Source organism: Oncorhynchus kisutch, linkage group LG30, assembly GCF_002021735.2.
Source record: "Oncorhynchus kisutch isolate 150728-3 linkage group LG30, Okis_V2, whole genome shotgun sequence".
Taxonomy (NCBI): Eukaryota; Metazoa; Chordata; class Actinopteri; order Salmoniformes; family Salmonidae; genus Oncorhynchus; species Oncorhynchus kisutch.
Window position 1 is genome coordinate 8504313 of NC_034203.2, and position 12903 is coordinate 8517215.

At 39.1% G+C, this 12903-nt stretch overlaps 1 protein-coding gene across 2 annotated transcripts in view; it reads right to left on the reverse strand.

Annotated features, from left to right (window-relative positions):
- The window catches only part of LOC109875134 (potassium channel subfamily T member 2-like), a 64098-nt gene extending 54477 nt beyond the window's left edge, over positions 1–9621 (reverse strand). For both annotated transcript variants that reach the window (XM_020467351.2, XM_020467350.2), the window contains exons 1-8: positions 9320–9621; positions 9034–9113; positions 8687–8786; positions 5454–5502; positions 5212–5271; positions 4728–4802; positions 4218–4301; positions 3871–3965 (exon numbers count right to left, since the gene is read on the reverse strand). In XM_020467351.2, the coding sequence (XP_020322940.1) occupies positions 3871–3965; positions 4218–4301; positions 4728–4802; positions 5212–5271; positions 5454–5502; positions 8687–8786; positions 9034–9113; positions 9320–9414 (638 nt within the window). In that variant the 5' untranslated portion in view covers positions 9415–9621. The remainder of the gene's footprint in view (positions 1–3870; positions 3966–4217; positions 4302–4727; positions 4803–5211; positions 5272–5453; positions 5503–8686; positions 8787–9033; positions 9114–9319) is intronic.
- Between the last annotated feature and the right edge of the window lie 3282 nt (positions 9622–12903).

Genomic DNA, 12903 nt, shown 5'->3' on the forward strand with positions numbered 1-12903 from the left:
GAACAGTTGATGTTGAAATGTGTCTGTTACTTGAACTCTGTGATGTATTTATTTGGGCTGCAACCTGAGGTGCAGTTAATATAGGTTTTTAAAAAGTTAATTAGAGTTAACTAGGCAAGTCAGTTAAGAACACATTCTTATTTACAATGACAGCCTAGGAACAGTGGGTTAACTGCCTTGTTCAGGGGCAGAACGACAGATATTTACCTTGTCACCTCGGGGATTCAATCCATCAACCTTTCGGTTACTGGCCCAACGCTCTAACCACTAGGCTACCTGTCTACCTGTCTCCCCTTATCCTCTGCAGCAGAGGTAACTCTGGGTCTTCCTTTCCTGTGGCGGTCCTCATGAGAGCCAGATTCAACATAGCCCTTGATGGTTTTTGCGACGGCACTTGATGAAACTTGAGATTTTCCGAATTGACTGAACTTCACGTCTTAATAATGATGGACTGTCGTTTCTCTTTGATTATTTGAGCTGATCTTACATTAATATGGACTTGGCCTTTTACCAAATAGGGCTATCATCTGTATACTTCCCCTACCATGTCACGACATAACTGATTTCTTCAAACACATAAAAAATGAAAGAAATTCCTCAAATTAACTTTAACATGGCACAACTGTTAATTGAAATGCATTCCAGGTTTCTACCTCATGATGCTGATTGAGAGAATGCCATGAGTGTGAAAAGCTGTCATCAAGGCAAAGCGTGGCTCCTTTGAAGAATCTCAAATATAACAAATATTTGTTTAACACTTTTTTGGTTACTACATGATATAATAGATGTTATTTCATCATTTTGATCCCTTCACTATTATTCTACAATGTAGAAAATAGAAAAAATAAAGAAAAACCATTCAATGAGAAGGTGTCCAAACTTTTGACAGGTACTGTTCTATTTCTGTTTCATCAGACCAGAGGACATTTCTACAGTTACAAACTGGCTTTTTTATGGCGGTTTTGGAACAGTGGCTTCTTCCTTGCTGAGCGGCCTTTCAGGTTATTTCGATATAGGACTCGTTTTACTATGGATATAGATACTTTTGTACCTGTTTCCTCCAGCATCTTCACAAGGACCTTTGCTGTTGTTCTGGGATTGATTAGCACTTTTCACACCAAAGTATGTTCATCTCTCAGAGACAGAACGCATCTCCTTCCTGAGCGGTATGATGGCTGCGTGGTCCCATGGTGTTTATACTTGCGTACGATTGTTTGTACAGATGAACGAGGTGCCTTCAGGCATTTGGAAATTGCTCCCAAGGATGAACCAGACTTGTGGAGGTCTACAATTTTTTTTCTGAGGTCTTGGCTGATTTCTTTTGATTTTCCCATGATGTCAAGCAAAGAGTCACTGAGTTTGAAGGTAGGCCTTGAAATACATCCACAGATACACCCCCAATTGACTAAAAGTATGTAAATTAGCCTATTAGAAGCTTCTAACGCCATGACATAATTTTCTGGAATTTTCCAAGCTGTTTAAAGGCACAGTCAACTTAATGCATGTAAACTTCTGACCCACTGGAATTGTGGTACAGTGAATTTTAAGTGAAATAATCTGTCTGTAAACAATTGTTGGAAAAATTACTTGTGTCATGCACAAAGTAGATGTGCCAACCGACTTGCCAAAACTATAGTTTGTTAACAAAAAATGTGTGGAGTGGTTGAAAAACAAGTTTTAATGACTCCAACCTAAGTGTATGTAAACTTCCGACTTCAACTGTATTTAACTGATCCATTTGATATTAACGGTTAACAATTCGTATTTAACTAATAGTAAGAGATTTCTGTCCTACTAGTGTCTGTGTTTTCATGGGCTCCACTCTCGTTCCCTGCAGCTAATTTTGGCGTACAGTATGGTCCCTGGAGAAGACTTATCCCGAAGCCACTCCAGCATTGTCTTGGCTGTGTTCTTAGGGTCATTGTCCTGTTGGACTTTTTCCATTTAAGAATGATGGAGGCCACTGTGTTCTTGGGGACCTTCAATGCTGCAGACATTTTTTGGTACCCTTCCTCAGATCTGTTCCTCGACACAATCCTACCTCAGAGAATCCTAATTAATTCGACCTCGTGGCTTCGTTTTTGCTCTGACATGCACTGTCAACTGTGGGACCTTATATAGACAGGTGTGTGCCTTTCCAAATCATGTCCAATCAGTTGAATTTACCACAGGTGGACTCCGATCAAGTTGTAGAACCATCTCAAGGATGAGCAATGGAAACAGAATGCACTTGAGCATTCAAGTCTCATAGCAAAGGGTCTGAATACTTATGTAAATAAGGTATTTCTGTTTATTTTTAATAAATGTGCAAAAATGTCTGAACCTGTTTTCACTTCGTCATTGTGGGGTATTGTGTATAGATTGCTGAGGAATTGTTTTTTATTGAATCCATTTTAGTATAAGGCTGTAACGTAACAAAATGTGGAAAAAGTCAAACTTTCCGAAGGTACTGTAAATACAAAATGCAAGCAGAACAAAAAACACGTCCATCATAAACAGACACATTCATGACTAATAAAGCCCTCGGAATACGTTTTAAGGCATTACATGCATTTGACCAAAGATGCAAATGTGCTACATATGACAGTTTTTTTTCATATGGGATGACATTGGAAAGATCAAATCATAGTGACAGATTCACACATTGTATAAGATTACTTCCCAAGCAAAGTCCAATTTGTTTGACATCTCAACTTTAGGTTGTAGCTCAGCTTCTGAATGCCATAGAGACAAACCAAAGATATTCCCATGTGCGTCAGAGTCGAGTCGTCCTCGGGCATTTTACCACTTGTTTCTAGCCTAAAGCATAGCAGATGAGTGTTTTAGGTATAAACATTTGCAAATTGTAAAAAATATATATATTTTTTTTATCCCTCAAATCAAGGAAGGTCCCACGCCCCTACACAAAATGTTGCCCCTAGATTGGGGACCCCTACCTTAGATAACATAGCTAATCACTGTCCTTCCATTTCACTTCCATCTGGTCATTCGACTAACTGTCTACTGACTAGCTGTCTATTGACCAATTACAAACCAATTCAGTATTGTGACATTCTATTACCATCACGAAAGAAACGGCAACATCGTGCTAGCATTATACCTTAAAAACAAGGCACACTAGTTCAGTCAATGTTTTTTTACGTAATTTCAGCAAAATTACGCTGAACCAATGTGGATAGACGTTGAATTGACATCTGTGCCCAGTGGAATATTTAATGTTCTAGACAATGTGAATAAACACAGTGAAATACTGTCTGAGTGCAGGGTTGGTTCTTTGGAATATGTGCCTTCAACTTTCCTTAAAAACACATTTTCCAGGATCTAGTAGTAATTGCTGCCACTACCTTGCTTTTGTGGCATCGCACACATTACATTAATGGTCTTGTGGCAGTCAACAGGAAGCCAGATATTGAGGGAATTGTTCCGAGGTAATTGACCTTGTAATGCCATTTACACAGAGTGCACTGGAGAAAATAGGTCCCAGAGCTGTACACTTGGTAACCCAGAAATATGATGTCAGACGTGGTGCATTAGTGGCAAATGACTGTAAGTGCTTGAAGCTCTGAGGTGGAAAACCACAGATAATGGCCAGCAATTCAATCTGGGCTGACCCCGTAAGATCCTATTGGATGTGGGAGAGGGAGAGATGGTCCAAAGCAGGGTGCTTTGCCTCCTCCATCCACTTATTGCGTTAGCAATTTAGCATGTCCTCTCAGTCTAAGTACCAACATCTTTTTTGTTGTTGTTTATCGTCGTTTCTGAAACTAATTGTTTGCTTAATTTAAAATTGGTTTTCGAAGTGCCCATGTTTGGGATGCAGACTGCAATCTACCAGTGCACACACATTCACGCACGCACCCACACACTCACCAAGTGAATATGAGGCAGAAGAGGGTGGAGATGAGGATGAGCACCTGGTTGAAGATGGCAGACTGTGTTCGCTGTATGGCACGATGCAGGTCATTCTAGGGGAGAGAGGATACGGATGGTTGGTAAACCTCTTACCTCTATTTTTGTAAAGGATGTTTTTTAATATTTCATTGCTAAATAAGGTAGGTACACATAGTTGAGATGGGGAGACAGAACAGAGGGATAGAGCAGTGGCAGGACCAGGGATCGAACCACTGCCTCCAGATGTAATGTGTGGTCCAGAGGCAGCAGCACTATCGCAACATGCTGATTCAGCCGTATCGGAGTTGAGGCAGGTTAACACTCACAATCATATTCTCCAAGGCATGCTTGGCCAACCAGCAGTTCAGGAACACTGGGATGAAAAGGTTCCGCAGAGGGAGCCACATGACCTGAAAGAGCACAGAGATTGTTGTAGGCTATCCCATCTATAGAAGCCCAAAACATTCCTGACAATGTTGCCAGATACAAAGAGTTAGGTTATCACAATGTTTCAGCAATGTAGCTGTGTTACCTGGGAAGACTCTGGTCATGATACTCTCTGAGACAAAATATACTACTAGGAGTTTGTAGGTACATACAGTATATGATGTAACTTAAAACATCTTAAAATCCCAGTTAAAACCACATACAATTTAGAATTCAGCCGTGTTCATCATTAGCTGTGACTATGGGATGAGACCATAATAGCCCTGCCATAGCATTGTGTTTTGCTAGAGTCCAGGGCCCATATTCACGTCTCAGAGTGGGAGTGCTGATCTAAGATCAGGTCCCCCTCTTAATTATTATTTAAATGGAAAATGGAAAAAAACTCTTACGGTGAGCAGGAAAGGCACTGTGTTCACCATCTCCAGGATAAACGTCAACCGAATTATCTGCTCCCAAATGTTGCCCTGAGGACAAAGTAGAGAGCAGTCATGTTTCTTCTTTCTTTGTATCTCTTTTAGCCCTTTTGGGGGTTTATCTTCTGCTTCCTTTTGGGGCCTAATGGTTAGAGTGTTGGGCCAGTAACCAAAAGGTTGCCGGATCGAATCCCCGAGCTGACAAGGTAAAAATCTATCGTTCTGCCCCTGAACAAGGCACTGTTCCCCAGTAGGCTGTCATTGTAAATAAGAATTTGTTCTTAACTGACTTGCCTAGTTAAATAAAGGTTACATTTTTTTTGTTTAAATCACAGTTAATCTGTTTCACAATCTATTGACTTTGTATATAGATATACATATTGACATGACTGTAGAGTGGACATTACAATGAACGTTTCCTTAGACTGTGTGACACCCTATGGAGTGGGATGGTACTTACCTTGTAACTCAGGTAAGTCAATAGAACAGTTTCAAAAAGACAGATAACTGCCACAGACACCTGTTGAAGAAATAGAAGACTCTTTGTTTTCATCGAGGCTCATAAAAAAATGACTGAGAAGCAGGTTAACTGAGAAAATAAACGACAAACAGCAGTAACTGCATAGTGCCTATGTATACAGTAGTTAGCAAACAACTACAATTGAATAAATTATGATGAAAATTTGTTGGCAGAAATTTCACCTGTAACGGCCATATTAGAAGACTTCGTTCGACCCACATTATGGGAGACCTGGCGGGGGAAAAAGCTGTGTGTTAGTTTACACCTGGAGATTGAGATGAAGGGAGAGATTTGAATCATGTCCAGAGAATAACTAGCCATCAGTGGTGTGTAGAGAATAACTCATTGGTTGTGCTTGATGTTGGATTAAAGAGTCCCTGAAAACAATACATTGAGTTTTCCCAAACTTAGACTAAGTAGGACAATGTTTCTGTTCAGGATGGTACCCTAGTATGAGAGTGGATTTAGGGACACTGGTGTAGGGTTGAGACATGAAACCACTACAAACATCTGACAAGGCTTTAGAAAAGGCGAACAGCTTAAAGCAGTGGATGGCTGTCCTATTGCTTGCAGTCATCGTGGTGTGTTCTAGCGACCACCTGTTTGTGCCAATTCAACATGTAGAATTTTTGGGAAAATGGCGGCCGATTTTTTGGTCAGAACCACGTTGTTCTGCTATGTTTCCTCTCTAAGTGAGTGTGTGTCTCGATGCATTGTTACCGGGTAATATTGATATTATTAGGTCTGGATATGCTTCTGTTTTATTTAACACTATTAGATAAGAGTAGAGAGAGTAAACACTCACCAGTCAATCTTTAAAAAGATGTATGTTTGATTGGGGCATCCCCAGCTGTAGAGAAAAAATGTCAAAATATTTAACATGCACCATGTACAATAATATTGAAGAAAATGAAATTCTACAGTCATTTCAAAACAAGGACAACGGCAAGGAAACCGACTGTATTGCTATTTTGATACATGAGACTTATTTGATCTAATAGAAATTTCTTAATGCTTAGGTTGTTATGAGTGTACTGATATACAGTGCACTTGGAAAGTATTCAGACCCCTTCCCCTTCCCCACGTTTTGTTACGTAAACAACCTTGTTGTAAAATTGATTCAATTCAATTTTTTCTTCATCAATCTACACACAATACCCAATAATGTCGAAGTGAAAACAGGTTTTTAGACATTTTTACAAATCTATTAAATTTTTTTAACTGAAACACATTTTTGTTGTAGTCCCAGACATGAATCATGAACTGTGTTTCAGTTTTTACATTTTTTACTGCTGTTTTGACTGGAGTTGTGAAACACAGCTAGTGTCTAGAAAGAATGATAGACAGTGAATTGAATGATTCCGTTCAGTGCATTCACTTCCTCTGTTTCCAGGCATAGAAATTAAAGTATTAAAGTCATTGTCGTTAGCTAGGTTTCCCTCCAATTGGAGACAGATTTTCATGTGAATATGAATCAAATCTGCATAAAACAATACGGACATTTCCCCACTAGAGATGCGTTTCCATCAAACTGACTTATTGCGGATAAAAGGCTGTGCATGATGACATAGTGCACATAAAAATAACTGTGGTTAAATTCCCATGTACCGAATAAAAAGTGCAAGTTAAATGGGTTTCCATAGAATCTTCAACTCTACTGATCCCATTGGGCACAAACTGGTTGAATCAACGTTGGTTCAACATCATTTGTCAACATATTGTGGCGTGGAATCTAAGTGGAGAATACATTGGATTTGAAAAAAGTAATCAATGTAAACTGTTGTTTTGATGGTGACATTTCAGCCACAGGATTACATCATCATGATAACCAAATTTCAACATAGACAAACCTTGTATGAAATATGTTGACTTTGTACCTTTAAAACAATGTCAGATTTTCAACATTATATCCACTATCAGAAGAAATAATACACCAGACAGAACGTCCTACTGGAGAGTTGATCTACTGTATCTACACCTACCATTTGGTCTCCTATCCAGGGTTTTAACCAAGTTCAGCCCTTCTTAGCTATGGATGATATTTGTCACTGACTATTACCGATGAGCTACTGTCAGAATGATTGTTGAGAGATCGCCATGTAAAAACTAAATAGATTCCCTGTTGCTATTGAAATCATTCCGAAGGGTAGATTTAAGAGCAAATGAAATGTAACCATACTTTATCCCTCATAAATCAATGATGCTATTTAGGCCTATATAGCATTTGCAAAGTCATCAACGGCTATTGTTTAATTTCATCCCAGAATTCATCCGAAAATATACAATACAATAGGCCTTGGGTTTCCAACATGAATCCAGCATATCAATTATTCATTTGTAGAAAAAATGGAATTAAAGCCAAGTCAGTGGCACAGATGGAACTATCCAAGCAGAATATAAATCCCCTTTAAATGTTTATATTTGGTTGCATTGACAGCTAAACACAATTCAATATCTCTTTTGAAATACAATACATAGCCTATTAACTTGGCAACAAGTTAACAAATGATATGCTGAATTCACCACTTAAACTCAAAAAATTTAAGTTAAAGAATGGGATTATGCCAGTGGCTCAGATGGAACAATTCAAGCTGTGGATACAACACCTTTAAATGTTGATATTTGGTTGCATTGCGTTGCCAGCCGAACACAATTCAATATGACCTTTGTAATACAGCAAATAGCCTAAAGTTAAGGTTATCTTATAAACTAATGTAACATTTACCCTTAAAAATGTTTAACACATACATGGCCACATTGAGGTTACTGTAACTATTCATTTGTTTTGATGTAATCATGTTCAAGATAGCATGCGTAGGTTGTCACAGGTCTGTGGAGATTTCCACAATTGCTATTATAATCTGAGCAGAACCTCAAACGGCATTGATCACTTGCACCATGTATTTTAATGTAATCTCAACTGCAATCCAGGTCATTTGGTTCTGCTAGTCGATGATGCACAGTGATAACACATTCAGTTGTATAAATAAACAAAATACCTGACATTGTATTCCTAGTGTATTTGAATTTTGCATAATTAATTATACCGACACAAACAGATCCCACCATGTCGAATGAACTAATTCTCTGTCGACATTATAAAGGTGAACTGGCATTTTCTGTTTCCATCAGCCCGATTGCGATTTTTTTTCATGCAACAGGTAATTCATCTGCATGAAATGGCTGGATGGAAACCTGGTTAGGAAGACATTTTCCATGGCATGAAAATAGCTAATAGTCCACATTCTCTACTAATTATCCCTGGTTTCTTCTCTGAGAATTACTATACCTTGAGGGCCATCGTTAGAGGCTGTTGTCAAATTGTAGTCATAAAAATGCAACATTTCTGTGACAATTCAGTGAAGACCAGGTAGTATCTACATGTACCTACGAGACATTAAATTACTATCCTTACCAGCCATGTCCTTTGGATGGGTCATCTGTCAATACGCGACACATGTATAAGATACAGCTCAGGACCTTTAGGGAGAAGTCAAACACTTGTATTCTCAGGCCTGGGAGACAAAGACAGAGGTTATATGTCATACTTAGGGTCAGTACTTCCTCACCATGTGACCTGACCAGGAACATCTCCGGGCCCCTTTGATATAACAGGTTCAACAGTTTGCTATTTGTTACCGATGCAACGGGTGTATTTTTACTATGTCTTTAAAACAAAGTACAAATAAGATTTATTAGATGGATAGTAACAGCATATAGTGTAGTTCAACTGTGACTACACAGTTAAAAAACATGACTTACTTGATCTTTGGTTTTTGATGAAGAACAGTTTAAGTGTCTCTTTGAAAGTACTTTCATTGGCATAAAATTCGACTTGCACCCTTAAAAAAAGAGTAATATTAGTTTCTATAAATAAAATGAATAATGTCATATTTACTAAGCATTTTCACATGGGTAAGGCTGGATGTTAAACAAGTGCAAGGATTCCACAGGTGCAAACCCTTAAATAATATACAACAATGTTAAACCACATGATTTAAACCACTTTTTTTTATTGAAGCTAACATGTCAAACAAACTCAACCTACCTGTCATCATTTGGTAAATTCTGGTCCCCAAGGAGTAAGTCCCTGAATCTATACCTCGGGGGAAGACGGGGTACTTCGCTCTCCAAATCAACCATAGTTCTCCTTAGCTGTAGCTACATCAGTTGAAACAAAAGCTCAATCCAGATCTCAAAATGTACACTTTTATAACAATGTTTCAAATAAATTGTTGCACTCAGTCGTGCATCCTTATTCCAAGTGCCCGAAAAGACTGCATCCATCACAAAAATATGGTTTAATCATTTGGAAAACAAGGAAGCAGCTATATAGGCTAATTATTCAAAGTCGTCCCATTGTTGAGCATCCTTGAGTGCATGTGTGCGACTAGACACCCAAGAGCATCATTATGCTCTTGAGACGTTGTGCATGTGTCATCTCACTGCATGCATCATCCAAAGCGCACATCTCAGTCATTGGAGTCGTCGGTTTATTGTTGATAATGATTAAGCTAATAATGATGATGTGAATATACACTATATATAAAAAGGTATGTGGATATCCCTTCAAAGTAGTAGATTTGGCTATTTCAGCCACACCCGTTGCTGTATAAAATTGAGCACACAGCCATGCAATCGCCATAGACAAATATTGGCAGGACAATGGCCTTACTGAAGAGCTCAGTGACTTTCAACGTGGCACCGTCATAGGATTCCACTTTTCTTACAAGTGAGTTCGTCAAATTTTGGCCATGCTAGAGCTGCCCGGTCAACTGTAAGGGCTGTTATTGTGAAGTGGAAACGTCCAGGAGCAACAACGGCTCAGCCGCGAAGTGGTAGGCCATACAAACCCACAGAACCGTCGAGTGCTGAAGCGCGTAGCTCGTTACATTCGCCTGTCCTCATCTTGCAAAACTCACTGAGTTCCAAACTGCCTCTGAAAGCAACATGAGCACAAGAACTGTTCCATGGCCGAGCAGCTGCACACACGCCTAAGATCACCATGCGCAATGCCAAGTGTCAGCTGGACTAGTGTAAAGCTCGCCGCCATTGGACTCTGAAGTGGTGGAAACGCATTTTCTGGAGTGATGAATCACGATTGAAGCTAGCTACATCCTTTACTATTCAAAACAATACTGTTTTGTTTGAAATACATTCATATGCTCAAAAATGTAGGCTACATAGCCAGAGAAGAAGAGGTGAAGCAAGAGGATTTACTAATCTGTCTGTGTGAGATAAGCACTTTTCACTCCGAGTACAACAGTCTGATTCATAATATCCATTAAACCTAGCGGTCAAACAGGGAAATAGTTCCAATAATTTTTCCCATAGGGATTTTGGAAATAATTCAAATAAGGGCTGTGTTTCATGTAGGCTTACCTTGGCGTGACATTTTGATAACTGTGTAAATCTCTCCAGGACAATGTGACTTTTATGCAAAAATCACCCAATTATCCAAGTTGAAATGACATGGCGTGCCCAGTGGATAATGACCCATGTCCCAACAGGTTCATTTTCACATATCTACTGTAACTTTCTCCAACAAGAGATGAGGCCCCACTGCCAGACCACAACCTAGTGGCTTTGGTCTATTTTTACCTGGTGATGCAAAACTTTTTGTTTCCCACTTTTCACCAGGCTATTTTATCATATTTAGTGACTCAAATAGAAGCTAGTCCAATAACACTTACACATCCAAGTATAATGATGACATGATTACAAGACATATAAAAGGTTATGTTATACCTCGATTCTCAAAGTTACGTGTTACTGTCAAACAGTCGAGGCTAGAATCTAGCCGTACTACACCACTAAGTGTGATATGAGCCCTAGGAACAGAATTGAATAACTATAAAATAACAGGCTCTTGGTTTGGAGAGGGAGCAGTGTAACAGTGACCCAGAACCAAACCAATAACCTATTACATTCAGTTTCTTGGGCTCATATCACACCTAGGTGGCGAGGTACGGCTACATTCCACCCTTGGCTGTCTGACATTTGGCATAGTCATCAGAATTGGGTTTTTGGGAGCAGTGTGCAGTTGACCAATGGACAGCTTTAAGCTAAACAAACATGATGCTAATATACCCCAGTGCACCCTGGGTGCCCATATTTTTATTTCACCTTTATTTAACCAGGTAGGCTAGTTGAGTACAAGTTCTCATTTACAACTGCGACCTGGCCAAGATAAAGCAAAGCAACACAAACAGAGTTGGAATAAATACACATGGAATAAACAAACATTCAGTCAATTTATTTAACCTTTATTTAACTAGGCAAGTCAGTTAAGAACAAATTCTTATTTTCAATGAGGGACTAGGAAAAGTGGGTTTACTGCCTGTTCAGGGGCAGAACGACAGATTTGAACTTGGAAACTTTCGGTTACTAGTCCAACGCTCTAAACACTAGGCTACCCTGCCGCCCCAAATAACACAATAGAAAAAAATGTCTATATACAGTGTGTGCAAATGAGAGAAACTAAGGGAGGTAAGGCAATAAATAGGCCATAATGGTGACATAATTACAATTTAGCATTTAAACACTAGGCTACCCTGCCGCCCCAAATAACACAATAGAAAAAAATGTCTATATACAGTGTGTGCAAATGAGAGAAACTAAGGGAGGTAAGGCAATAAATAGGCCATAATGGTGACATAATTACAATTTAGCATTTAAACACTGGAGATGACAGACGTGCAGAAGATGAATGTTCAAGTAGAGATACTGGGGTGCAAAGGAGAGAGAAAAAAACAGTATGGGGATGAGGTAGTTTGATGGGCTATTCAGAGATGGGCTATGTACAGGCACAGTGATATGTGAGCTGCTCTGACAGCTGGTGCTTAAAGTTATTGAGGGAGATATGAGTGTCCAGCTTCAGTGATTTTTGCAATTCGTTCCAATCATTGGCAACAGAGAACTGGAAGGAAAGGCGGCCAAGAAAAATTAAAAGGCCCTAATGGTAATTTGAAGTATGGTGAACGGAAAGAGCCGATTCAGGCGCTTTTAGGCATTCAAGAATTTACAGGAACAAAAATCCGAATGAGGACCTTAATTAGGGAAGCTAAGCAACAGGTACTTTAAGAGGGGGAGCGCAACAGAGCCACCAAGATATTTATGTTTTTAGATTCCCTTTACAGTAAGATCAGTTTTATAGTTGCAAGCAAAAGCCTGATGAGACTAAAAGCATACGTATTACGTTTAAGGGAACTAAATTGCAGGCTACAGCAGCACAGCCCAGAGGATGCCTCAACCGAAACCTATTGGACCAGTTTCTTGGACTTGAAGATGGCACCCTGGGCTAGGCCTTTTAGACCTATGCAGTGGTGGAAAAAGTACCCAATTGTCATACTTGAGTAAAAGTATAGACAACTTAATAGAAAGTCAGTCAAGTAAAAGTCACCCAGTAAAATAGTACTTGAGTAAAAGTCTAAAAGTATGTTTTTTTCAAAAGTATATGTAATTGCTCAAATATAATTATCAAAAGTAGAAGTAAAAATAATTTCAAACTCCTTATATTAAGCAAAGCAGACACCATTTTCTTGTTTTTAAAATGTACGGACAGCCAGGTGCACACACCAACATTTACAAAAGATGCATTTGTGTTTAGTTAGTCCACCAGACCATAGGCAG